This window comes from Marmota marmota, unplaced genomic scaffold, assembly GCF_001458135.2.
Source record: "Marmota marmota marmota unplaced genomic scaffold, marMar, whole genome shotgun sequence".
Taxonomy (NCBI): Eukaryota; Metazoa; Chordata; class Mammalia; order Rodentia; family Sciuridae; genus Marmota; species Marmota marmota.
This window is the reverse complement of record NW_026000222.1, coordinates 16525363-16553106: the sequence shown is the minus strand read 5'-3', so window position 1 is coordinate 16553106 and position 27744 is coordinate 16525363. Positions and strand designations below refer to the sequence as shown.

The 27744-nt window shown below is 45.0% G+C and overlaps 2 protein-coding genes across 15 annotated transcripts in view; one reads left to right on the top strand and one right to left on the bottom strand.

The window, feature by feature from the left end:
- Nucleotides 1-27353, top strand: part of Dus2 (dihydrouridine synthase 2) — a 106232-nt gene extending 78879 nt beyond the window's left edge. For 10 of the 14 annotated variants that reach the window (XM_048792441.1, XM_048792440.1, XM_048792442.1 and 7 more), the window contains 11 exons: nucleotides 1225-1285; nucleotides 11350-11397; nucleotides 16290-16355; nucleotides 16531-16601; nucleotides 18816-18902; nucleotides 20134-20302; nucleotides 22327-22448; nucleotides 23681-23830; nucleotides 25493-25580; nucleotides 26464-26537; nucleotides 26767-27353. In XM_048792441.1, coding sequence (XP_048648398.1) covers nucleotides 1225-1285; nucleotides 11350-11397; nucleotides 16290-16355; nucleotides 16531-16601; nucleotides 18816-18902; nucleotides 20134-20302; nucleotides 22327-22448; nucleotides 23681-23830; nucleotides 25493-25580; nucleotides 26464-26537; nucleotides 26767-27004 — 1174 coding nt within the window. In that variant the 3' untranslated portion in view covers nucleotides 27005-27353. The remainder of the gene's footprint in view (nucleotides 1-1224; nucleotides 1286-11349; nucleotides 11398-16289; nucleotides 16356-16530; nucleotides 16602-18815; nucleotides 18903-20133; nucleotides 20303-22326; nucleotides 22449-23680; nucleotides 23831-25492; nucleotides 25581-26463; nucleotides 26538-26766) is intronic. The other 4 variants (XM_048792444.1, XM_048792443.1, XM_048792445.1 and 1 more) reach the window with 2 other exon arrangements.
- Nucleotides 4587-6904, bottom strand: Dpep2nb (DPEP2 neighbor). Its single transcript, XM_048792449.1, has 2 exons — nucleotides 6838-6904; nucleotides 4587-5194 (listed from the first exon to the last, which is right to left on the bottom strand). The coding sequence occupies exons 1-2, from the start codon at nucleotides 6902-6904 to the stop codon at nucleotides 4839-4841; spliced, it is 423 nt and encodes a 140-aa protein (XP_048648406.1). The 3' UTR covers nucleotides 4587-4838.
- Nucleotides 27354-27744: the final 391 nt, after the last annotated feature.

Below are 27744 nucleotides of genomic sequence, written 5' to 3'. Positions count from 1 at the left end.
CCCTTTGTCTTTACTGGAGTTAAGAGGTCTTACTGTCACTGGTGACTTTGGAAGTGACCCACACTTCTGCCTCCTGGCATGTTACTATTTTCAACTGAGGGTGATTTCCTTTCCTGTTTATGGCATCTGAAGGCTGTCCTGGGATTCAAATGTACCCACTGTTCCCAGACCGCAGAGACCCCCATGTGAAGGCCCAATTTTAATGTTTATTTATGGGATTCCCTTTTTGGGGGATACTTCTGATTGTGAGTCCTGAGGCTTTAACTCTCAGTGTAGGTGAGACTTATTGCTTCTGGAGTTAATAAAGGCAGCAGAGTATTCACGGTTTAAGAGTGGGTTTTAGAGTTAATGGTTTGCTACTGGCTAACTGTGTGACCTTAGGAAGTTACTTAACCTTGCTGATCATTTTGTTCCTTTCTATGTGAAAGGATACCAGTAGTAGTAACATCCTCTGGCATAGTGTAGGGCAAGTGAAATAAGGCATGTTATTTGGAGAATGTCACACATTGGGAGTGCTTAGTAAATGTTCCCTTCTGATATTGATGACAGTGATAGCAAGAAGAGACTCGGGCAGTAATTGCTTTTGATCACAGACTGTTAAAATCAGAGAATGAGGTCCAAGTTCTTTCTGCATTTGATAATTATTTGGAGTAAGCTACCTGTGTCACCCAGCAACTGAAGGCAGTCCTGTAACTTATGCCAGAGGAGTTGCTCTGGCAAAGGGCTCTTGTGCTTATGTCACATCTTTGCCTTGGCAAATAGCTTTCATTACCCCAGTGAGAAATGCTGCCTTGGAATTGAATTTAGCATGAGTGTAACTTGGTATTTGAATTATCTGACACAACTCCATTGTAACAAAGACCTCAATACCTAGCTCTTTTCAATGTGTAGATACGTTATGTCTTTCCTCTGGAACTCTGCTCAGATGAAGTCTGTCATTGAGGGTGGTGTGTTTCTTGAATCCAGACTCACAATGACAGGTTTATGAGCACAGACTCATCCATGCTTTTTACTCTAGTTTCTTCCCTCAGTTTGAATGTTGTTTTTTTTTTTAATATTTACTTTTTACTTGTAGGTGGACACACAATATCTTTATTTCATTTTCTTATATGTTGCTGAGGATCGAACCCAGTGCCTCATGTATGCTAGTTGAGCACTCTACCTCTGAGCCACAACTCCAGCCCTTTAATGTTTATTTCCTTTTTGCTTTTCATGTTTTTCCAGAGAAAATGATGTAGCTGGTATTGACGTCAACATGGGCTGTCCAAAAGAATATTCCACCAAGGTAAATTGATTTCTTTATATTTCTCAGAAGTATCCTATGGAGATTAAAGGAAGCTAACAAGACATGATGGCTAGGTACAGTACCCAGTTCTGGACTAGATCCTGAGCTGGATGAAGAAAATGCTTGAAAGTCTGTTAGTGGATCAATAAGCACAACTGGAACAGGGCCAGGCATGGTGGTCCATGCCTGTAATCCCAGTTATTTGGAAGGCTGAGGCAGGAGGATTGCAAATATGAAGCCATCCCAGGCAACTTAGGCAGACCTTGTCTCAAAATAAAACAATAAAAAGAACTGGGGATGCAGCTCATTTGTACAGCATTTGCCCAGCATGTACAAGGCCCAGGGTCAACCCCAGGTACTGTTTAAGGAAAAAAAAAAAGGCCAAAAAAAAAAAATAATAATAGGACCTGGGCTTTGTCAAGATGCTGTGTCATATCAGAAGAGATCAGACTAGAAGGCTATGTTAAGCCTGATAACAGAGTGGAAAGGCACCCTTAAACTTGTTTTTGATGAGGAAATGTGGTCCTTGAGGAAGAGTTATAGGACAGATGAGAAGAGTAGCATGTGCAGGAGCATGGAGGCCCCTAGGTGGTGAAGCCAGAACTGTGAATGGCTCATTTTCATCAGAGGACTGGGGAATAGGAGATGAAGAGGGAGCAAAGGAGCATAGGATCGCAAACTTTAGTTGGGATCAGATCAGCTGGACTTGGACTTTGGTATCTTTGCCCCCCCCCCTTTTTTTTGGAGCAGAGAAGCCATGTGTCTGGTGGATTAGAATGACAAAAGGCCAGAGGTTTGGATATGGGTATTGGCTGGCAAATTGTTGGGTGTGTGGTGGTGGGATAAAGTGGTTGTAGTTCAGGAAGGATTGACTGGTAGCTAGGAAGCAGGTTTCTTTTTCTTTAGCTGTGATCAGATGTTGAAAAAGGACAGGTTTGGAATAGATAATAAAAGCAGGTTGAGGTTGCTGAGTGTAAGGCATCAGAGCAGAAGGTCGACAGTGTAGACATAGTAGATGTTCCCCTGGCCCAGTGTTCAGAGTCAGCCACTATGCTCTGAGAAGTCACCCACCCTGACACCAATGCTTTAGGTAAGGAGGCTTCAGAATGCCTGCCTGCCTGCTTAATAAACCAGAGGGCTTTGTGGATATTACCTTCAAAAAATTAACAGAAATTTGAAATTGTCTATGAGCAGTTGAAAACTTATTGCTGTTTTTTCTCATGACTGTGTGCTACTCCGTTCTATAAGGAGCAGAATTGAAATGATTTGGAATGATCTCCTGATGTTGTGAGAAGAGCAATGAGAAGAATTTCAAATAGTGTACTACTGTATACTTAAGGAAAATGGGAAATGAGTATTTATATATGTTGCCTTTTTTATTTATAGAATATAATTGAAAAGACAAAACAATAAACCAGGGACTTTGACTACTTCTGGGGAAGGAAACTTGAGTTTTATTCAGTCTTATATAGGCAGTACATTTATACTCTGGGGTGCTACTTAAAATAATGAGCAACTGGCACTAGCCAGTCAGAACAGATACCAACCAGTATGCCGTAGCAGCACATGCCAGCTACTGTCTGCCCTGTCCTCCTGCTTTAAAAAGTATGAAAGTGTAGATTGAACTGGATACAGTGGTACATGCCTATAATTCCAGTGACTCCACAAGGTACACAGGAGGATCTCAAGTTTGAGGGCAACCTCAGCAATCAGCTCCCTGTCTCAAAGAAAATTGAGATTGTCAATTAAAAAAAGAGTCTCTTATCCCTTAAGTAGGGAAAATTGTACTTTCTTAACTTTTGAACCTCTTGCATTTTGAATGTATTATGTATTTACAAAAAAAAAAAAGGAAAAAATTAGAAAGAAAGGAAGGAAATTCCATTGTGGAAAATTGCTGTGAAAGGGGCAGTGAGCTTGAATTTTAGATCCTGTAATTCTTTAAGGAAGGGCTGCATTGTGTGTGTGTGTGTGTGTGGTGAAGGACAGATGCAGCTGGGTGAGTGTCCAGGCTTCCTTGAGGCCTCTAAAGTTTGTATCCTCCTGCCTCTAAAGTTTCTATCTGAAATGCAGAGCTAATGGCTCTTCCTCCCTGCCAATTCTCAAAATGCAGGCCCAATATGTCCAGTTTGTGGTGATTTTTTTGGGGGGGGGAGGGGGGCGGGGCGGGNATAAGTGCACACTTCCCATTCTCAGGACATTATCAACAACAATTTTCTTGTCCTTTTCTTTTGTCCGTCTACACTACTGGAAATTCATTCCAGGGTTGTTCTACCTTTTATCTATATCCCCAGCCTTTTTTATTTTTAATCTTGAGACAGTCTCACCAAGATGCTGAGGCCAGCTTTGGACTTGTGATTTTACTCGCTTGCCCTCCCAAGCTGCTGGGAGTATTGGTGTGCACCACTGTACCTGGTAGTCTGTGATGATTTAATGTACTCTTTGAATCTGTCATCCTTAAGCATGAAATTAAAACTGTAACAACTGAACTTAAACTTTCTGAGCACATCCTGTGAACATTCAATAGTTATGTAGTGTATATACTGTATTTATTGGATTTTTCTCCCCTTTATTCAGATTTTTAAAATATTTTTAGTTGTAGATGGACACAATACCTTCATTTATTTTTACATGGTGCTGAGGATCGAACCCAGTGCCTTCCACATGCAAGGCGAGCACGCTACCACTGAGCTACAGCCCCAGCCCCTCAGATTTTTAAAGATTCCCTCCTCTTTTACTTTCCCCTGAGATGCTAATTATTAAAGTAATTCATTGTATTGGCTAGAACATAGGAAATGTAGCAAATTCTAACAAGAGGGCTCTGTTTGTGGCTCAGTGGTGGAGTGCTTGCCTGGAATGTGTGGGGCACAGGGTTTGATTCTCAGAACTGCTTAAAAATAAATTAAATAAAGACCCATTGACAACTAACAAAATTAAATAAAAAATAAGAAATTTGTAAAGAGAGCAAGGTATCATGGCACATGCCAATAATCCCAGCTCCTTGGGAGGCTGAGACAGGAGGATCACAAGTTTGAGGCCAGCCTGAGCAAGTTCTGAGACCTTGTCTCCAAATAAAAAATAGAAAATGCTGGGTATATAGATAAAAGGTAGAACAACCCTGGAATGAATTTCCAGTAGTGTAGACGGACAAAAGAAAAGGACAAGAAAATTGTTGTTGATAATGTCCTGAGAATGGGAAGTGTGCACTTATAAAGAAACATGCACTTACAAAGAAGTTACTCGATACCAATGAGAAGGAGGAATACAAATGATAGCTTTTAAATACAGTCGCTGGCTCTGCCGAGCTCTGAAAACTCAAGATCAAGCTGCATTAGTTTCCCATGTCAAACTGAACCAAGGCCCTAGTTGCAACGCCATTGCAAATCATTTGCAACCACCTGCAGGGATTCTTTCAAATTTTTGTATATTTGAATAACTGTATAATTAACAACAGCAACAATAAAATTTTTTATTTCTTTAAAAAATATGAGTAAAATTTTTTTAAAAAGATGCATTAAGTGTTATAGGTAAATACAAGACCTCTCTACAGAGAGGCTCAGCCAGCCAGCTTCTTTGACATTGGTCTCTTGGTACAAATTTTGGGGCTGGGACAACCCAGGGACTTTTCTGCCTCTGTTGGAGCTCGGCGTTTCTTGGGAGCCTCTCTGGCTCTCTGGGTTGGCTTCTGGGCTGGCTTCTGGGTTGGCTTCTGGGCTGGCTTCTGGGCTGGCTTCTCTGCTGGCTTTTCTGCTTTGGCCTTTGGTGGAGTGGCCAAGGGAACATCTCCATAGAGCCGGTAGCCACCAACCAGGCAGTATGTCTCTCCATGCCAGCCCACCTGGGTTTCTCCACATCCTCTGTAGAGGACATGGTAGTATGCAGGTGTAGGAGGAGATGTGGAAGGCACTGCTGCTGGAAAGAAAACAGAACTTATGAGACACTTCTGTTACTTGTGTTTTGTGCACTCAGCTGCTAGTACCTCCCTCTCCTAATCTTTCCTGTTTCTGACTGAAGCCCTCTTCTCCGCATGGCATCCCAAACATAGCCTTTGCCTGTTAACCTCTATGGTTGCTTTGCCTGTCTCCTCAAGGGATGATTGCTATCAAAGTAATTGAGTTCTGTGGAGCCAAAGGAAGCATGAGGATAATAGTCAAACCTCAAAATTATCCCAAACAGCCCTCCCTCAGTCTCTCCCTTCTACAACTGAGAAAAATATCTTAAGGTCTGTCATTTCTGAGTTTTTAATGGAAATAATTTTCAAGGTTTGGAAAATCTGGTCTAATATAAATTGGATTAGAACCCCTCCCACCTTAGCAGCTCCCTGTGGGACCCATTGTTACAGCCTGTTTCAGCCACACTGAATTCTAGACTAATTTTTATAGATTTTTGTAATTCTTTTTTTTTTCCGTGGGGTGGGGGGTTGGCTACCAGAGATTGAACTCAGCGGCACTCAACCACAGAGCCACATCCCCAGTCCTATTTTGTATTTTTTTTAGAGGCAGGGTCTCGCTGAGTTGCTTAATGCCTCACTTTTGCTGAGGCTGGCTTTGAACTCATAATCGTCCCCTCTCAGCCTCCCGAGCCACTGGGATTACACATATGCACCACTGTGCCCAGCTGCTTTTTTTTTTTTTTTTTGAGATTATGTTTTACTATGTTTCCCCCAGACTAGACTCGAATTGAGCTCAAGCAATTCTCCTGCCTCAGCCTCCTGAATAGCTGGGATTATCGTTCCATACCACTGTGCCCAACTCTACCACTTTCTGAAGGCTATATACTGGGGCAGAGGGATTAAGAGAATGAGATCCAAATTCTCGATACCAAGTTTAGGCACAATAGCCTTTGCACATCCATTTCTTGAGACATCGTTTCCTCAGAACTTCAGTCTCTGTATGACTTCACCTCTCCCCCTGGCCCTTCTGTTCTTCCCAACTGTATGAGAACACCCTTTTTCTCAGCATTTCAGACTGGGATGTGAAGGGGATCCATGTGAGTGTATCCATGACAGTATGCTATAGGTGCCTGGGTCTGAAGGTGAGGTTCATAAGAGACTGATAGCCCTTCCTCAAATGCTTCAATTATCCCTGGATAACAAAAGCACACTGGGCTTCTTTAAGACTCTTATTAAGAAAGGATCTGAGAATGAAGCCTCCTTCCTGTTTTGGTGATGAGTGCTCTCACCATGTTGCCCAGGCTTCATTATGTTTCCGCCCAGATCCTTGAGCCCAACTCCTAGGCTCAGGTACTCTTTCCATTTAGCCACCCAAGCAGCTGGGACTATAGGTGTGTACTAGACTATAGCTGTGCTCTGAAGGAAGCATTGGGGGAGGCTAAAGGGGAAGGCTAGATTGATAAAGATTAGAACCTTTCTGAATACTTGCCCTCAGCAGTGAGCAGAAACACTGTGGGTCCTTGAGGGAGCACCAGACCATTGGTCTTACTCATGGGTAGGGAAGTTCTGAGGTGTGATGGGGAAACCCCAAAGGAAGATGTGGCAGTCAAGTGAGGTTGTATATTTACCAGGGCTCCATTACAGATGCCTGGCCTAGGCCTACCTGCTGCTCTGCTCTCCCAGGGGACAGCGGACAAGTTAGATTGAATATAAAATATTCGGTCAGACATATTCTCTGAAGCAACCAGACACTTTGGTGTCTTGTAGAGAACTGGTAAAGAAGTTCCTTAGCATTAATCTGCCATGGAAACTGAGGCTTGTGATGTCATCACTACCCAGTGAGATCACAGAAGGAATGTGTGTCTTGAGTGGCAGGCTTCAGATCCTTGCTATTTTATGGAAAATAGGGTGAAAGAAGCAAACTCTGCTTCGACCCTCCCTTCTGACCTTTCCTAGTCAACTAGTCTGTCTGTGTAGTACAAATGGGAGTTGAGAACAGCCCATGACCACAGGTGGTATGAGAACCCAAATTATTAAACTGGTCAGTCATGATTAAATACAGAGACAAGTAGGTTGCATGGCCCTGATTCTAAGTATTTAAGTGTTGGAGAGGCAGAGACTTGAGTGGATTATTTGTTGGGGGAATGCTCCTTGGAAGTGGGCCTGAATGTAAATTAAGATTTGGGCTTGCATGGTGGTGTACGCCTATAATTCCTTTCACTTGAAAAGCTGAGGCCGGAGATTTTTTTAATTCAAAGCCTGTCTCAGCAACTTAGTCCCTAAGCACCTCAGTGAGACCCTGTCTGCAAATGAAATAGAAAAGAAGGGTTGGGGCTGTTGCCCAGTGGTAGAATGTTCCTGAGTTCACTTCCCAGTACCAAAAAAAAAAAAGAACATGTTGAAAAACATTCCATTTAGGAATAAAAGTAAAGATAGGCACCTTGGGACTTCATTCTTCCCCATAGTTTAATCCTTTAATGAGTTGGAGGTGTGCTTCAATGGTAGAGATTATTTATTTATTTACTTTTTTGGTACTAGAGATTAAACTGAGGGGCACTCAACCACTGAACCACATCCCTAGCCCTATTTTGTATTTAATTTAGAGACAGGGTCTCACTAAGTTGTTTAGCACTTTGCTTTTGCTGAAGCTTGCTTTGAACTTGAGCTCCTCATGCCTCAGCCTCCCAGGGTTCTGGGATTACAGGCCCTGAGGTGCTGGGATTACAGGCGTGTGTCACAGTGCCTGGGAATTGTAGAGCCTTGAAGTGTTTGCCTAGCATGTGTGAGGCCATGGGTTTGATCTTGGGCTCCACAAAAAAAAAAAAAAAAAAAAAAAAAAAAACGAAAAACAAATTCTTTGCACCCTCTCCTTCTTAGAAGTTAGGTCTCAAGCACATGTTAAGGGCCCTATCCAAAGTCACACAGGTAGTGAAGTCTGCTCAACAGTAGGGTTTTATGTTGTTCATGTTGGGGCTCCAGATTTATAGCTAATATGGCAAACTTGTTACATTTCAAGCTGGTGGACAATGAGAAAGATGTTAAAGGTGTTCCAAGGAAAATGAGAGCCTCTAGTGAATTTATAAAGCAGGAATGACAGGCCCATTTTAATGTAAAATTTGAAACGTCTTCATGACAAAATGACATTACAAAATTACCACATTATCATTTCAGTCCCCGTTCTTCAAAAAAAGAAAATAAACCATGTGTAGTCATTCAAGAAAAAGAAAATAAACTCAACTGATTCTTTGTTCTATACGAGGCAATTTGGAACGTGAATTATTAAGTACATTGAATTCTACCCCATGATAATTATAGTTAAGGCAGCCCATGAAAACATCATTTATTGCTAGAAATCATGACATGACAGAAAATCAAAATGCATTTTATTCTTCACATTTTATGTGAAAGACTATGCTACTATGGTCCAATGCTCAATTACTCCAATACTGGCCAGTAGCTCATCTTTCAAAGCAACAAGCAGCCCCCAGGCCCTGAGAGGCATTAAGGGCACCCTAGCTGACAAGTGTGTTCAACCTCCTAGGACACCAGGAAAGATCCCTAATCCAGAATCGCATTTTAGTTAGCCAAAATCAGGCTTGCTGAAGCCAGTGCTCTCTCACTGAGGATGCTCCTCCTGGAAGCCGCCTTCTTTGTACAGCTGCTAGTTCAATCTTCTGAACCAGCCTCACAGCTCACAGATGGGTCATAAAGCTGATGACTGCACCTGGTACCTCACTCCCAACACGGCTCACCCTCCTTGCTCTGTGGAGGGGAAAATCATCATTGACAAGAGCTCTACATGAGTGCTGTCTAGTCTCTGAGAAGCTACATCTGTGTAGGGCAGTATGTCTTGGGGGCCCTTCCTGAAGCACTGGAAGATACCTGCCCTCATTGAAGCTGGCATTTGCCCCTGAAACCTTAAGTGTTTGATCTTGTGGTCATCCAGAATATTATCCCAGCCAGTTCACAATGCTGGAACTGTTATAGAACACCAGGACTGTTCCTGAGGGTCCAGTCTTGTCTGCTTTGTCATGTTGCTTGAGGATCTGCACCAACTTGTCACCTTATTTGTTCTCTTCTGCCTCATAAATGTTTGTCTGACATGAAGCTTAATGCAGTGGAGCTTGGAACTGGTGATGGTGGTGAGAGAGTCCGGGATTCCGCCTTAAATTAGCAACTGGCCCATGCCTTCAGATCTCATGTTTGGGGCCAACCTCAGCAGCTTAGGGAGTCCCTGTCTCATAAAGGATGGGGGCGGTCTGGGGTTGCAGCTCAGTGGTAGAGCCCTTGCCTAACATGTGAATTACTCAGTTTGATCCTTAGCATCTCATTAAAATAAATAAGTAAAACCATGTATTGTGTTCGTTTTTAACTTTAAAAAATTCTATTAAAAAAGTGGATGGGAGATTTGGTAAAGGACCCCCAATACACACACAAAAAAAGTATAGGTTGAAAAGTCTCTTGTTCCTTAAGGAGGGGGAATCTTTACCTTTTAATGTTTTGAATCTCTCATATGTTTAGTGTATTATCTATTCAAAAAAAGAAAAAAGTTAGAAAGGAAGGAAGGAAGGGAATTCTATTGTGAAAAATTGCTGTGGAAGGGCCAGTGAACTTGAATTTTAGATTCTGTGATTCCATAAGGATGGTCTGGATTTTGTGTATGAGGGGTGAAAGACAGATGGAGCTGGGTGAGTTCCTGGGCTTCCTTGAGACGTCTAAGTCTTGTATCTGTGGCCCTCAAATGCAGAGCTAGTGGCTCCTCCACCCTGCCAATTCTCAAAATGCAAGCCTAGCCAAGTCTGAGGTGACTCTTTTTTTTTTTTTGGTGCCAGGGATTGAACCATAGGATGTTTAATCACATTCCCAGCCCTTTTTATTTTTAATTTTGAGACAAGAGTCTCACCAAGTCGCTGAAGCCCACTTTGAGCTTGTGATCTTCCTTGTTTACTCTTCTAAGCTGCTGGCAGTATAGGTATGCATTAATGCACCTGGAAGTCTGTGGTGATTTATTTTCCCTCTGATTGAATCTGTCATCCTTGATTCTGAAATTAAACTGTAACATCCGAACTTAAATCTCTGAGCACATGCTTTGAGCATTCATTAGTATGCAATATATATACTATATTTATTGGGTTTGCTTTTCTCCCCTTCATTCAGATTTTCAAAGATTTCATTCTCTTTTACCCTCCCATGAGATATTGATTACTAAAGTAATTTATTGTAATGTCTAGAACATGGGAAATATAGAAAATTGTAACAAGAGCTAGGTATGGTGGCTTATGCCAATAATCACAGCTCTTTGGGAGGCTGAGTTCAGTGGTAGGGCAAGCCTAGATTCAATTCTCAGTACTGCAGAAGGAAAAAAGAAAATTGTTGGTAATAATCCTATTATCATGAGACAAGCATTATTGTTAGGGTTGAGTTTTAAGTGTTTCAGATATGCAGTTTCTGTTTTCTGGTATTTTTGTTTGTTTGGCATGTGTCTGGATCCTCAAGACTGGGACATTGTTGCTGGCTGAGGAGAAGGGCCTGGACAATGTTTGTGTCTCTGCATTTAGTGTTGGTACTAAAGCAAGTATTGGGTATGTGAGGAAGGAGTATTTAAATCTCATCACTTAAGGAGGATCCATTGTCTTTTAACGTCTTGGAAGATGGCAGGTTTAGTTTATTATGACACTGAGACCTGAAAAAGAATTTTTTTTTCTTTAAAAAAAATCCAGGTGTACTTAAACATCAAACCACATCTCTATTCCTTTTATATTTTTTTATTTTATTTTTTATTTTGAGACAGGGTCTCCATAAATTGCTTAGGGCCTGGCTATATGGTGAGACTGATCTTGAACTTGTGGACCTCCTGCCTCAGCCTCCCAAGCCACTGGGATTATTGGCATAAGCCAAGACATCTAGCCAGAAATTCTGTAGAGCCTACTTCTAGAGATCCATGGGTTTTGCCAAGGGCATCATTGTGGTGACTTTAGAATTCATCAGATTCCTGTCCTTGTGATTATGGGCATGAATCCTGCTGTCTTCCTACTTGTTTAGGAAAATGCCAGTTGTTAATGGACCTTGGTTACAAGGTTTGCATACCATGTTACCATGGGAGGCGGGGGGTGGGCAGGAGCCAAGGAGTATCCTCCTCCAACTTAAAGCAGACCTTTCTTCTTGTTCTCTTTAGGGAGGAATGGGAGCTGCTTTGCTGTCAGATCCTGACAAGATTGAGAAGGTAAGTTCTGCATGAGTGAAAGCAGCGTCCTCAAAACATGGCTATGAACTAGAGTTGCCTAGAATGCCTCTCTCCCCATTTCAGATTTACTGAAGTTCCCTTAGTCTATCCATTTGCAGCCTGGGAATTTTTTAGAAAGCTTCCCAGTGCCAGACGCACTGATGCACACCTGTAATCCCAGTGGCTTGGGATTACAGGTGTGCAAAGTTTTTCCAGACCTCACACAAACATCTTTATTTTGAGAAAATTTCAGCAGGTGGTCCTGAGATGCTCCCACGATGAAATCAGGGTCCTAAAACACAAAGCCTGGAACACAGAGCTCACCCACTCACCCAAACTGCTGGAAGATGGCAGGTTTAGTTTATTATGACACTGGAACAAAAGTTCACAAGTTGGCCCTAGCAATTTTAGCAAGGTCCTAAGCAACTCAGTGAGACCCTGTCTCTAAATAAAATACAAAATTGGGCTGGGGTTGTGGCTCAGTGGTCAAGTGCCTCTGAGTTCAATACCTGGTACCCTTATCCCCCACCTAAATAAAAAGCTTCCCAATGGTTTTGACATGCAGTCAGGTTTGGAAACCCTTGAGCCAGCATACAGCAGCCTTGAGTTGTATAAAAGCCTGGAACTTGGGCCCTGTCGACTAAGAGCCAGAGAGCCTGAAGACTGGGCTAGAGACTCCTCTGTGTTGTCTCTCTCCTTTCTAGGATGCTCATGAGAGCAGAGGCTAGACCACCTTTGGTGAGGGTAGGCTCTGTGTATGTGTGTGTTTGTGGGGTGGGTAGATTGTCCTCTCTAAGGGGCCTGGATGAGAGTAGCAGGGGGGTTCCCCTCCATACCACTGGAGTCTCATCAGTTCTTTGAGAGCAAGCCAGGTCAGGGTCCCATGAAGCAAGCTGAAGTTAGTCTTTCTTTATTTCCCTTCCTGTGGTGATTTTGCAGATAGGCTTAATGAGTCCCCTGGGTCAGGTTGGTATTTGCTATCTAGGGCTGCTAGGGGTTGTGGGGGTGATATTCTGCCATATCATACCATGTGTACCTTCCTTTCCTTTCCCAGCTCATCAGCTGTCAGCTTGTTGCTGATTGTAGCTCCTTTGTTTTGCTTTTCATGCACCATCCCTACTTCCTTGTCCAGGATTTGAGCCTCATGGTGCTTCCTGCAGATTAGAGTTACTTGGGACTCAGATACTACCATAAGAGCTGCCCTGGTTTGTTCTGGCTGTTGCTGTTCAACTGTGTATATTCTTTCTGTCCAGCTGTCTCTGGGATATAAGAGGACCACAGTATGTGTTAGCTGGATTCCTTCTGATTTTTCCCACATACAGCCACATATGATGTTCCTCTAACCTGCGTATAATGTATCCTTACCATTTCTTGGGTAGTTTCCTTTCAAAGCATATTCCAATGTTATTTTATTTGTCCCTGAAACCCCTTGAGGTACACAGGGCAGGCATTCATGAGCTGCTGCTGCTTCTTTATTGTTGTTGTTGTTAAAGCAATCTTACTGTGTTGCCCAGGCTGTTCTCAACTCATGGGCTTAAGAGATCTTCTGCCTCAGTCTTCCAAATAAATGGGACTGTTGGCATACACTACCATGCCCAATTCCAATCTCATTTTGATCAAAAGTAATCAACTAGTCATGAGTGGTGGCACACTCCCAGCAGCTTGGGAGGCTGAGGCAGGAGAATCACAAGTTTGAAACCAGCCGCAGCAACTTAGTGAGGTTATAAGCAACCTATTGAGACTCTGGGTCTTAAAAATAAAAAATAAAAAGGGGCTCAGGATGTGGTTTAGTGGTAAGGGCCCTTAGATTCAATCCCTAGTACCAATAAAAAACAAAAACAAAAGCAACAACCCCTCCCCAAACAAAACAAAACAAAAACATAAAAATAAAGCACACAGAGAGAAAAATGATTTTCTTCAAGATCATATTACAAATAAGAGGCAGGCAGAGCCAACTTCGGAGTCATAGTCTTGTGATTCCTGATGCAGCGTCTGTGTCCCTTCTCAATGACATCTTCCATTAAAGGTGCCTGGCTTCATTTTTAAATGTCTAACCACAGTTCAATAGGCAGCGGAGTTTGGAACTTCCAGTGAGACACCCATGTGCAAGATGGAGTTGAAATGGATAGCCATGATGTCAGAGCAGTTAAGAGAGGGGTCCTCAGCACATGGGCATTTTCTTATCGTCTGACCTGGTTTCTCCGACCAATGCTGCTGGCTCTATCCTTTCTGACGTTCCTCTTTGAATGAGGTACATTTATTCATGAAGCAGTAGAGATGCATTCCAGATGCTTAGATCATTCTGTTTCTTCTCGGGTGAGGGAATCATATAGGTTGGCTAAATGGGGTTTGCCTCATGGAGGGGAAGTTGCAGGGTTGCAGACTTCTCCTACAAAATCCAATGTGATTTTTGCATGGGGGGCTGGATTCAATTTAAGCCCAGATTGTACTAGCAGTTTGGGTGAGTGGGTGAGCTTTGTGTTCCAGGCTTGGTGTTTTAGGCCCCTGATTTCATCATGGGAGCATCTCAGGACCACCTGCTGAAATTTTCTCAAAATAAAGATGTTTGTGTGAGGTCTGGAAAAACTTTGAAAATACTTAATAATACCACTGAACTAATACCACTGAACTATACACTTAAAAAGGGCAAAGTTTTTTGGGAGGGGTGGTACTAGGTATTGTACTTGGGAATACTCTGTCACTGAGCTATATACCTAGCCCTTTTTATTTTTTATTTTGAGACAGAGTCTCATTAAGTTCCCGAGGCTGGCCTTGAACTTGTGATCCTCCTGCTCAGACTCCCAAATTGCTGGGATTACGGGTGTGTGCCAACATACTGGGCCCAAGGTGGCAGATTTTATTGTATATAAATTTTATCTCAATTGAAAAAAAAAAAAAAAGATGCTACCTGTTGAATTCTCTAACTTTGGAGTGGATAGGGATGGGGGATATCAGTCTATTGAAAAAAGCTTCCACCAGGTAATGCTGGTATACCTTCCCTGGATTTAGACCCTCAGTTTTAGACTGTAGCTCTTAGTGATATATGGTCTCACCCCCGTCCAAGCTTTCTGTGCATCTTCTGGCTGTCCAGGGTATCATTTGTGTGAGTGAAGTTTCTTGAGTCATAGCTGCCAGTGAGCAGGCCCAGAACTTGAACTCTGGTCTCACTGATACTCAAGCCTGTGGCTTCCGATCTTCCCACCTGCTCCCTCCTCAACAACCTGGGGAGATAGGGCCGCTTTTTCCCAGGAGGCCAGTTGATCTGGTGAGGCATGCCTTTGGTCGATGTTCTGCTTCTCCACTCAGATATAGGCTTGCCTCTTGTCCTTTATCCCCAGAGATCTTCACCGGGACATGTGGTGTGATGTGGACCTGGAGAGTTGTGTCCAGAAGAGTTTCATGCTAGAGCCTGGCTGGAGGACTGCCTCTAGTTGTTGTTTCCCCTCAGTGCTGCCCTTGCAAGTGGTTAGGGCTTTTAGTTACCTAATCTCCTTCCTTGTCCTTAACATGAAATGAACAGAAATTCTATTCTACTTGGTTAAAATACACTAAAAGGAAGTCCTGTAAGACAGAGCATTGGATCAGACCAGCTGGTGCTTCTTAAATTACTAAATATCAGAGGATTCCAAGTGAGTGCTTGCAAGGGAACTGTCAAGAGGTTTTGCCTTGAGCCAGAGATAGAATGAGAGTAAGAATTTTTTGTGTCATGATGGACCTGGCAGTGCCCCTTTAAGACCTGCCAGGGTGACCTTAGGACCTCAGGCCCAGTCTCCTGAGGCAGCACCTGTGGACTGTTCCTGCCTGCCTGTCAATTTTGCCTGGTCCAGCAGACCCTGTCTTGCTCATGAGCCATCCACTGGTCAGCCCAGTTTCTTGGTCTGTTATCTTCCAGAGTGGCTACCTTAGCCTGTCCCTGAGAAAAAGTCCTCCTCTGTTCGTTCTCTGCTTTCTGCTGCCCCCGCCAGTCTAGAAGACTGGCAGCAGTCACCTAGGTATCTCCTCTGCTGAACAGAGGTTCAGTTCTGGGAAAGTCCTTGAGATCACCCTGCTTCCAACTTGCCTGGGTTGAAATTTTTGATTTGGGAAGAAGATAGCAAAGTCACAGCCATGCAGTGTCATTTGCATCTCTCTCGATCTCTGATTCTTGTGTGGTCAGGTCTTGCTACCTCACTGACACTTTCCTGTATGGCTTCTTGATCTTTTTTTGAAATCCTTTTCAATTATTATGCAATAAACACTTTTTAGCTTGTTGAAAATGTTGTCCCTTTTTTTGCCTGTTTTATTCCTGTATATCTGACATCTCCAAAGAGGAGTGCAAGGGCCCAGGCCTTTAAAGGCCTTCCTGCTTCTTCACTCTGCAGGGCTCAGGACGCATTCAGGAAACATTTCCTTCCCTTCGTCCAGGGGAGAAGTTGCCAGCCTGTTCTTATCCAGGGCTGGGCCTCAAAATCATATTGAAAACAGAGTGTGTTGGTTAGAAACACACATTCCTAAGCCCTGCCCCTATAGAAATAACAGGATAGAATATAAGAATTTGTGTTTCTTAAGCTTTTCAGGTAATTCTAATGCTTGAACCTGGCAAAGGATTACTGCATTCTACACAGGAATGCATGCAGATCCATTCACTCCCTAGTTCATTCAGTGTATTTAACAAGTATATATATACCATTTTGTGCCAGGCAGGGATCACTGGTGTTGGGGCTGTAGCATAGAACAGAGGCACATTCCTTGTCTCATGGAGTATTCTATGTGTATGTGTGTAACAGATTGATATACATTGTGCATACATGAACTGTCTGTGCCCCTGAAATGCATATATCTGTAGCAGTATACAAGCAGTGTGGAAGTTTGTTCTAGAAGAGGTAGGTGCTCCTCTGTGCTCCTCTTTGCAGATCCTCAGCACCCTTGTTAAAGGGACGCGCAGACCTGTGACCTGCAAGATTCGTATTCTGCCTTCAGTAAGTATTGTATTCTATTATCTCAAGGTCTATTCTCTCCGGTGATGTTGGATTTGGGGATTGTGAATGATTCATGATGAATTAGGTTTGGTGGAGGGAGTAGAGTTGAGCCCAATTTAGGAGCCAGCAGCTATAACACTGGGGCCCCAGTAACCACTCTTGTGATCTTCCTCAGCTAGAAGATACCTTGAGCCTTGTGAAGCGGATAGAAAGGACTGGCATTGCTGCCATCACAGTTCATGGGAGGTGAGTGATTGCCTTTTTAGAGACTGGCTGAGAGATTCCTCAGCCATTTTTATAGTCCCTCACTTATGTATTTTGCCTGCCTCTGCCCAACTCTTTGACAACCTGTGAGTTCAGAGGGCACTCAGACTCCTTGAATGGGCTTGCATTTGTCTGTGTTTCTTTTATTGAGCACCTATTGGTGCTAGGCCCTGCTCTGAGCTTGAGAGACACAGAGAAAGAGAAACTCCCCATCCACATGATATTGAAGTTGTAGAGATGGAGTGATTTGCTCAAACCTGTATCATGTAGACAGAAAGTGGTGGAATTAGAACTCTCACTCTTAATGTTTTCTTTTGACTTAATCAAGCAATGGCTTCTCCCTTGAATGACCCCAGACAGATGGCTATTCATTCATTTATTCATTTATTGTGGTACTAGGGATTGAACCCAGGGGTGCTCGATCACTGAACCACTTCACTAGCCCTTTTAATTTTTTACTTTGAAACAGGATCTTATAGTTGCTTAGGGTCTTGCTGAGTTGCAGAGGCTTACCTTGAATTTGTGATCATTCTGCCTCAGCCTTCCACTTCCATTCCACAGTATGCCACCACTCCTGGCAAGATGGCTGTTCTTTTGAAGACATTGCTGCTTTGTAGCTAATGTGTTCCTTTAAGAGAGCCAAGGTGTTTCTGAAGGCTGCTCTTGGTTTCCTAGTCAAATCTGCTCCCTGTGCCCAGGATGTCCTTTCATAAGGAACCCCAGACAACAGACTTTGGCTGGTGACTTCTTGTCTCTAAGAAATGTACCTTTTGGGCTCAGGACTCTTATGGAAGTATCCAAGTTGCTGGTTGTCATTTTGACAGCCTTTTCAAAGGGCATCCAGAGGTCCATCATATACCACAAAAAGCAGAGCTACTCAGATTGAAGGCATATGGGGAGGTGAGAGCCACACATGTATTTACATGCTCTCCTTTCTTGGGCAGTAGGCTTTGGGCTAAAATTGCTTGGTGCCAAATCCTATGTCTGCAGCTTATTAGTTGTGTATCCTTTGGGGAATCACTTCTCTGAGTGCCACAGTCCTAATATGGAAATTAAAATAATTTCTTTTTTATAATTGTCATGAACTGTTTATGAGATTGTAAATAAAACCCTTGGCACATAGCCTGGCCATAGCCTGGCATTATTCTCTTAATAAAGGAAGATCTTTTTTTTTTTTTTTGGTGCTGGGATTGAACCTGGGGTGCTTTACCACTGAGCTACATCCCTAGTTCTTTTTTGTTTTTTTAATTTGTTTTGAGACAAGGTCTCACTGAATTGCTGAGACTGGCCTTGAACTTGCAATCCTTCTTGCAATCCACCAAAGAGGCTTTTACCAGAAGCAGTAGGAAGACAGATTTGGGTTAGTTTTAGGAAAGACTTTCTGACCACTAGAGCTGTTGAGGATGGGCTAAAACTAGCTGGGGATACAGGGAGACAGAGGTGGAAGCTGAGTTGGCAGGACCTTCTGAGGAATTCAGGAATGTAGCAGAGGGGACACACTCAGAAAAGACCTGTCAACCACCTCGCCTGCTTATCTCTGAGCATGGGTCAGGCGTTGCCTCAGAGTCCCTAAGACTTGCTCACTCATGCACAAGAACTGCTTTCAGTCAACTTTGGAAGGAGGGGCCTTGGGTCATGTCCTGCTTCCCCTGTGGTTTATCATGACAGCCAAGCTCTGTGGCTTGCCCTGGCTGCCCTGGGCACGGGGCCTACCCTGTGTCAGGTGCTTTTCCCCAGGATCAGCTGTGGAACTTGGCTTCAGCACAGGCAGCTGTGTGGGAGTGGTCAGTCTGAGCAGTAGCAGCTGTTCCAGTCCCTTAGAGAGGATAAGACTGGGACAGTCGGGGTAGCATTCTTATAGCACTGTCTCTCATCTCTGGCGGAGGCAAGGAGAAGTCAGGGAAAGCAGCATGACCTTGGTTGCCAAGCCATTTACATTGGCCTCCTGCAGTCATGCCTTGCCTGCTGGCCTCTGAGATTTGGACTTGCCTCCTCAGCATGGACCTTGGCTGCTCCTACTCCTCACCACAGAGTTCCTCCCTAGAGATTAGGGAGAGGCCATTCCTGCAACCTGTCCTTGATGACCACATGGCTGCCTAATCTTCCTGAGGTTCAGTAGGGAGGACAGTAGGTCTTAGCTAAGGTAAACATGGGTGAGCACTCAGCCTTCAGCGCCCCCCCCCTTTTGTCTCCAAGGAAGCGGGAGGAGCGACCTCAGCACCCTGTCAGCTGTGAAGTCATCAAAGCCATTGCTGAAACCCTCTCCATTCCTGTCATAGCCAAGTAAGCCTCTCGTCTTCCTCGTTTACTTTTTTATGCCCCAACTCATTCAGAATGGACTTGAGCAGGCATTTAAGAAAAGGAATGAGAGCATTAAAAAATGACCATAAAGGAAAAGGGGGGAAAAAAGTGGAGCAAGATGCAGAGTGGTAAATGAGGCAGAAAAGTGGCTATCAATTAAGTCAGGCCACTTGCACTCTGGTGAGCGGCTAATGTAGGGTGCAGGGCAGCTCAGGGCCCTCTGATGCCTGAGCTTGGGGAGAGTGATAAGGTGGCTGCTGAAACAGACTTATGGCAAAGTAATGTCATACCCAGGGTGACTTGTGCATGGTGCAGGGGATTATGTTCATAGGGCTTTGGCTCAGGGAAAGTAATATAGGTCACAGAAACCCAGAGAAGCACTCTGGGTAGTTATAGTACCAGGAATATGGACCAGCAGGTGTGAGGTACTGATGAGCAGCCCAGAGGCCACACCCATTTGGTACTGGGGAACTGGCCTGTGTTCAGTTCAGCCCTGCACCTAAAGGAGTCTGGGAGGTTGCATACGGGGAAGCCCTGACAAAAGGCATACCCGATAGGTGGGAGGGAAGAACTAAGGGTTGGGGTGCATCTGGGCACTGTGTCCCCCAGGTAGTAAATTTTGGGGGTGGCTTGGAGAAGCCAGGGCTATTCAAAATCCTTGAGCCTGTCATTTCTACTATCACCTGAGGGTCCTCGCCCCATTTGACTAGATCTGGACAGAGACTACCAGTAGTTTCTTGATGAAACATATGAGGACAGAACATTTTCTGAGAGGATCCTGGAGCATCAGGGCAGAGGAAGGGGAATTATGACCAAATTGGCCTTCTTCCGGACCCTCATGATCACCAGTGTATCCTCCTTTCCAGGGTTTTGACCCAGTGCTTAGAAGACATATGGGTGGCTACTCAGTTTTGGTATTTTAGTTTCATGTCTTCAGATGTGGGCTGGCATTTGCTACTGTATTGGATGAGGGAAGAGGAGGAAAGTAAAAGGTCTGGAATACCTAATAAATACCAGGCATGGTTTGGATTACTTTACATATGTTATCTTTCTTAGTGAGATTATAATCTCCATTTTGCTGAAGCTCTAATAACTGAAGTGACTTGGCCAAAACCCCACTGTTAATGAGTGGCAGATCAGGAAGTTGCCTTTTTCTGAAAATACTGGTAGGTTCCATAATGAAGACACACCTAACCTTCCTGTTGCTTTTCAGTGGAGGATCTCATGAACACATCCAGCAGCATTTGGACATAGAGGAATTTCGACAAGCCACAGCTGCCTCTTCAGTGATGGTAGCCCGAGCGGCCATGTGGAACCCATCCATCTTCCTCAAAGAGGGTCTGCGGCCCCTGGAGGAGGTCATGCAGAAGTACATAAGATATGTACGTGTCTGCACTTTTTCAAAACCCCCATTTCTGTCTGCCACAATCCTTCAGAGAGCACTTTATGGGGGCCTCCAGCGGCCAGCAGCCCCTGTTGTTCTGCTCCTCTCCTTTTTAGCTCTTGGAGTGTGGCACTGAGTCTCATCAGCTGCCATATGAAGAGAAGATGCTAGGATGTGTGCCCCATCATCATCTTCTAAAGCTTCTAGAGATATAGAGGTCATAGCAAGGACCTTCTGGATCCAGGATGCTGCTGAGACCCCACACACATGATATTGTCTTCTTTCTCCCTCACACTCCACATGTCCACGCACATGGACAAAGAGGTTTTGTGTCACCGAAGACAGTCATGGCTCTGTGTTGGAACAGGTGCAGCCAAAGCCAGGAAGAGCCATTGTAGTCGTTGCTGGAGACAGATTATCTCTATAGAGATTTCTCACCTGATTTGACTTATCTGTCCAAATTACTTCTAAAACTTTTCTATTGCAGATTTCTAGGATGCTTTGCTATGAGTTAGGGAATAATCTAACTAATGCTCTACTTAATGAATAGAATTTTCTAAAGCAGTTTCTTTCCACTGGGAGTACAATGGTAGCACTAGGGGCATTTCCCTGCAAAGGAATTTTTTTTTTTTAATTTTTAATGAGTTCACACCTGTTTTCCACAACTGTGGGACTCTGTGGGACTCTGCTACACATCTATAGGCAGAGACTGAGTGGTCCTCAAACTCTTCAGTGAATTGGACCTGGGTGGAGAATGTAGCTCTTGCTCAGAGCAGGCTTCCACCTTCTTTAATCCTAGGGCTTACCTGCATGGAGCTACTTATGTCCTCTTTAAGTTATGGCCATGCATGTGGGGTTCCCATGGCCGAGCAAGCTGGGGATGGTAGGAGGACTTGAGCCTTTGTCCAGAGCTGGGAAGCCACTGTCCTAGAGCCTCCTCTCTTCAATGCTACAGCCCTCATCCCCTTGGTTCTGGATGTACTGTTGGGCAGTTTGGTTACAACCAGTTCTCCAGTGGTCTGGGTCAGCTAGAGGCAAGGGACTTTGCCTCGTCCCAGGTCAGCTTTCCATCTCTTCTGGCCAGCTGGCAGATGTATAGCAGAGAAGACAAGTTTAGCAGTGCTGAGTCTGCTCACTGGGTGAAAGGTGATATTATTACTCCTGCTTCACTGTCCCTTGGCAGCTTTCAAGAGGGTGTGTTGTCAGAGAAAGAGAGTGGACTTAAGTGTCAGCAGGGCTGGCTTTTGGTCCAGCCAGATGTCTTCAGGTCCAAATAAGCTGAATCATGGCTCTGCTGCTGGCTGGGGCTTACCCACTTATTTCCCATTTTGTCATGAGTACATCATAGCACCTTCCTAGGCACTGATGATAAAAACTCAGGCAGAGATTCTAAAATATATAATTACAGAGAGCAAGGGCTAGGAGGAGGATCTGAAGTTTTTATCTAAAAACTTTTATCTGCTCTCCTACCCTGTCCTTGACCATGTGGGTATCGATGGTACCCTTGGGCAGTCATCTTTCCTTCCCGAGACTCACTTCCAAGGCTGTGGAGTGGAATAATAGCTGCACTTTGTATAAAGATATGAAGTGACAAATAGTATATCAAATATGCCTGGTAAATGGAGCTGTACCCTACCCTTGTAGAGGAAGTTGGAGAGAACTTAATCAAGATGTCAGAAGAGAAGGTACACCAGGCTCTAAGAAGACTCTCACCCCTGTCCTTGGTGTTCCCCTTCCCTGTAGTAGGTTTTCCATCATAGTCTGTGGTGGCCAAAGCAGGACGGGGATTCCTGCACTTCTAGACCTCAAGCAGGAAAATGTATTTCTGATTGTGGGCCTTGACTGTGACTCTCAAACTTTGTACCACCAGCTGGAGGAGTAGATGGCTTTTATGGGGTCACACTGCCTTGGCTGTAAGCATACCTCTGATGCCCCTTGGAGCCTTCTTTCTTGCCATTGAAGCCTATCTCAGGCCTTGGCACCTGCTGGTAGCAGATGGGCTCACACCAGTTTTCTTCTCAGGCGGTGCAGTATGACAACCACTACACCAATACCAAGTACTGCTTGTGCCAGATGCTGCGGGAACAGTTGGAGTCACCCCAGGGAAGGTTGCTCCATGCTGCCCAGTCTTCTCAGGAAATTTGGTAAGAAGGGCAACGAACTATCCATCTGTCTTTGCAGATGTTTCCCAGGCTTGACCTTGAGCCTTATGATGGCCACAGGGTGTCAGGCTACATAACTTCTGGACGGTGATCTGTAGGAGTGAGGTGATGGTACAGCTTTGCCTCATAGAGTGGGATACTTTCAAAGCTTTGGAATGTTCTAATCCTAGACTCATCTCAACAATAGGGTTTTGGGAAGTAGGGCACTAGTATATTAGAGGAATGCAAAAGATAGGCTTAGGAATTCCTGAGGAGGAAGGGGCTTTTCCATTAACAAGCCTGTAACATGCCAGGCTATAGTCAGGAGAGGTAGGGCTATTGAATAGAGCCTCTGGCCTCTGTTCCCACACCCATTACATTGCAGTTTGAGAGGCCACTGTTTGGTCCTCCAGATCTGGTGTAGCTACAACTCAGGTGGTTGACACTGGAGGTACTTCATAGCTTAGTCTAGTCTTGGCTTCTATGGCTCCGTGTCTACCTATCTGCTTTCATACCTCCATACCTGTGCTCCTGCTGGGTCCTCTGCCTAGAAAGCCTCTCCCCTTGTCTGTATCCTCCAAGAAGCCCTTCTGAACCAATCTCATCCTTAGGGATCCATCCGCTTGCAGAGCCTCCAGCCCTCAAGATACATCCCAGAGGGAAAATATTTGCCAGAATTATTCTCAATGCCCCTGGCTTGTGGCATTGATTCTTTCTCTACTCCAATAGCTTAGGTAGCTGGACCTTGGTTCTTGGAAGCTCCAAACTGAGTATAATTCAGCAGCTCTGGTGGTACCTACCTCAGTTCCAGTTAGGCCCATGGCAGCTCTTTGAGGCCAGATGGAAAGTTGGGAACCACGCAGTGGTCAGGCCTCCATCTCTTCCTGCCATGGGCTGACATAAAGAAGCTGCATAAATCCCAGGTGCTTAATCAGTGTAGGGAAACTCTATCACAGCTGCTGGGAATACCCACTTGTCTGGTCATCATGGGGGAGAGACTATAAGTAGTGGGGGTGACCTTAGGACCTTTTCCACCCAGCCCAGCTTCCCTGCTCAGGGACATTCATTCTAGCTTCCTGTCTAGGTTAATAATGGGCTGGGCAAGAGGCTTTTGTTCTGGCCAGGCCCTCATGGCATTTGGTGCAATTGATTCTCAGTCGTGGGGCCCTGGGTTCCTAAAGTACCCTGAATGCTGCTCTACTAAGGTGCCTGCTCTGTTCTACTTCCTCTTATAGTGATGCCTTTGGCCTTGGTGCCTTCTATGAGGAGACTACTCAGAAGATGGATGCCCGGAGGGCTGAGCTCTTGGCCAAGACTGCAGAGAAGGTGGGGGAACCAGTTGAAGATACCTCTGGTGTCATTAAAATGGCTGTCAAGTTTGATAGGTAGGTTTCCAGCTTAGCCTTAGCATGGGCCAGGGCCAGTACCTTCAGAGTATGACTAGGCCAACATGCTGGTTGCTGTATGTGCTGGGCACATGCCTGTAATCTCAGCTACTAGGGAGGCTGAGGTAGGAGGATCATAAGTTTGAGACCAGCCTGGGCAACTTCTGAGATCCTATCTCAAAAAATAAAAAGGGCTGGGGATGTAGTTTAGTGGTAGAGTGCCCTGGGTTCAATCTTTAGTATCCCCAAATGCTTAGGTACTACAAATCTCCTTGGATACTTGTTTGGTTTGGATACTTGTTCCCAGAGAAGGCATTTTCAGCTAAGACAGTCCCTGAAAGCCCAGGCAGGACTGTTTGAGGATGTGTGTGTTGTCTCAAGAGCAACCAAACTCTACTTTCTCCCAGACCAATCCCTCTCACCCCTTGTGGCAGGGGAACTTGTTTTCTATTCCTAAAAGTCTATGCTTCTTTCCCCCTGGCCTTGAGGAGCTAGCTGTCTACATGGAATTCCCCAATAGCTATAGGAGCTTCACCTTCATTTGACTCTGGATCCCTGCCCACATCCACTGCCCTCACCAGCTCTGTGGTTCCCTCTTTAGGCAGAAGTAGCTTCATGCTTATTTTTACTTTAGATTGTGACTCAGCTCTCCCATCTCCTTCCCCCTCACCCCTGTACTGGCGATTGAACCTGGGGTGCTTTACCACTAAACTATATCCCTATTCCTTTTTATTTTTTTATATCGAGTCAAGGGTCTCACTAAGTTATACAGGCTGATCTAAAACTTGAGGATCCTCCTGACTCAGCTTCCCAAGCCACTGGGATTACAGACACGTGTCACCACTCCAGGCTTGTGACTCAGCTTTGAATGGTGCCCTCATCCTTATCATCTGCCATCTGATCTGAGCCTTTCTTCAGTCCCCAGACCCAGACCAGAATCCAGTCTTCTCTGGCAAGACTGTGTGGTGGGGGTGAGAGGACGACTGTTGAGCAGTCACACGCCAGAGGGAGCTCCCAGTGGGAAGTTGAAACATGTCCCTCCTACATTGTCACTCTGTCTCAGACAGACTCTGACATCAGAGTTCATTGTGTCCATGGCAGCAACAGATTATTTTGACACTTGGCAGATGGAGTCAGAGTGGGCACTGAGTTAGAATCCTGAGCTAAGTTCCTCACCTTTGTCTACTCTCAGAAATCTTGTGTGGTGAAGCAAATTGGACCTTCCTTCTTGGTTATTAAAGACTATTTTTAAAATAATTTTTAAAAATATTTTTTAGTTACATGGACACTATATCTTTATTTTGTTTATTTATTTTTATGTGGTGCTGAGGATCGAACCCCGGGTCTTACATGTGCGAGGCGAGCACTCTACCGCTGAGCCACAACCCCAGCCCTTAAAGACTGTTTTTCAAGATCGAGTTTTAGGATTCTCCCCACCTTCAGTTTCCCTAGAATGCTGAAGCCCATCTTCGCTTTAGGTAGAAGCTAGTTACCAACCACTGGCAGGAAAGGAAGGGGAGCCCAGAGGAGTAGGCATAAGATCCTTAAGGCAGCAGCCTGGGGTCTCAGTTCCTATAGCCCCTATCAGCTGAGTGGTACCATTGGTAAGAGGGGGAGTGGAGATGGTGAGTGGTTCCTGAATGCTTCTTCTCCTTTCCATAGGAGAGCTTATCCACCCCAGATCACCCCCAAGATGTGCCTGCTGGAATGGTGCCGGAGAGAGAAGTTGGCACAGCCTGTTTATGAGACGGTGAGTTCCTAGCTGTGACTGCCCTGCAACCAGCCATGGTGCTCCCTCCAGTGGTGCCATCGCCTAGTACACCCACAGTTCATACCCTGAATTCTAGACTATTTGGCTAGTGTCTAGCTTTGCCCTCTAGGCATGCAGAAGTTGCTTGTGGCTGGGTCAGTTGCTGATAGCCCTTCCCCTCTGACCTTGGACTATTGTCCAACCTGGCAGGTATATCTTTGGATTGGACCTTAGCCAGTGGGGCACAGAACTGGGGCCTAGACATGGGGCCTGTGGTGTGGAAACCTTGAGATTAAAACTTTGCTTCACTTCTTTTGGTCATTCCTTGTTTAGGCTGCTCTGCCTCTTCCAGACAGGCTTGTACCTTCTGTGCCTTGTGTCCCCTTCTGCCAGAGTGACTTTTGCAACATAAATCTAACCTCTGTCTCTCTTGCTCAAGTTATCAGCTCCCCAGTGCCTGTAGGATCTAACCCAAGACCCTCAGCATGGAGCATGTGACCTCCCATATGCCTTGCTGCTTCAGGTCTCATCCACTCATCCATATCACCTGGTCTTCCAGATGTATCTTCTCTGTCCCCACCCACGTCCTCTTTCACCCCTTTGCCATCTGGTAAACTCAGTAGGAGGAGGTCCCATATTCGCAGGCAAAAGGACTTGACAGCCCTTTGTTTGGGTTTATGACAGAAATTTGGTCACACATGGTGTCGTTGTTAATTTGTATAGGTGGCTTTTTTTCCTTAGAAGACGCACCTCCTTTTACATGGGAGGAGCATATGAATAGACAGCCTTCAGTTGCATTAGGTTAGAAGTACTTCCCTTTGATGCGATGGGGCAGGTGGGCCTTGAGGGCAATCAGCCCTTTTTCCTTTGTCCTCTGTACCAGGTTCAACGACCGCTAGATCGCATGTTTTGCTCCGTTGTCACTGTTGCAGAGCAAAAGTACCAGTCCACCTTGTGGTGAGTTTTCTTATCAGAGGGCGTGAGGCTTGGGGTGGGAGGTCCTGAATCCAGCATTGGTCTGGGAGGGTTGGGTGGATGGTGTGCCTGAGCACTGATGGCCCTGTATGATGACACTTTATTCAGTTTTATCAGAATCTCTGCTAAGGGTGTATAAGAGTAAGAATTCCTGGCCTTTCATCCTGCAACCTGCCCACCTGTCTTATTTCCCTATTACTCATCTGCCCAGGGACAAGTCCAAGAAATTGGCGGAACAGACTGCAGCCATCGTCTGTCTGCGGAGCCAGGGCCTCCCTGAGGGTCGGCTTGGTGAGGAGAGCCTTTCATTGTACAAACGCAAGTGGGAGGCTCTTGACCAAGACTCTGGAGGCCCCAGAACTCAGGAGCCAGCCCTGCCTAAGGAGCTATGCAAGAAGCCCTTTGTGACATTGGGAAGTGGTGAAAAGAGAACCCTGGAAGGCTGGTGACTACTGTCCCTGCCATGGTAACCCTCTCCATGGGTGTGGCACTGAGGTGGCCTTGATATTGGAGCATGAACCAAATGCCACTTGTTCAGTTTGCTGGCCCTGCCTGGCAAGAGTGTAGGAGGTCCAGGACTAGGTCATCAGTCTAGAACACAGGCCAAGGAGTGCCCAGGTGTGAATCGCATTTCTTCTGACTGGCAGGGCCAAGTTCCTAGTGATTTGAGTATTGTCTTTGAAAACAGGAGCTTTTCAGGTGGTTTATCCCTAATTTGACATTGGTACAGTGCAATAAAGACACCTTCCCACTGTTACCCATGGCTGACTGCTTCAGCCCTGGGCATCTTCACACATAGACTTGTGTCCTAGCATGATTATTCTACTCCCACCCTTTGTGAAGAAATGTAGCTTCCAAAGCATGTCCCCTGCACATCCTTATGGGTATGATGGAGCTGGGGGATGGGCTATCAACTTTCAGGCCCACCAGACTTGGGTTGACCTAAGAAGGTCCAAGAGACCCATTCTAACATAGGAAACATGAGGTGTTAGGCATTAATTGACTTTCCTTAGAAAGAAAAAGTAAATTCTTACAAAAAAAAAAAAAAAAGGTAAATTCAGTAGAATTTGGGAAAGGACTAGGGTGTCTGCTGCCCCATTAAGTGACCAGCCCAGTGGGGTGGGGAGTGTTGATCTGATTCTTCAGTCTTTAAGCCTGAAAGGTGATTGGAGCTCAGACCTGCTTTGTA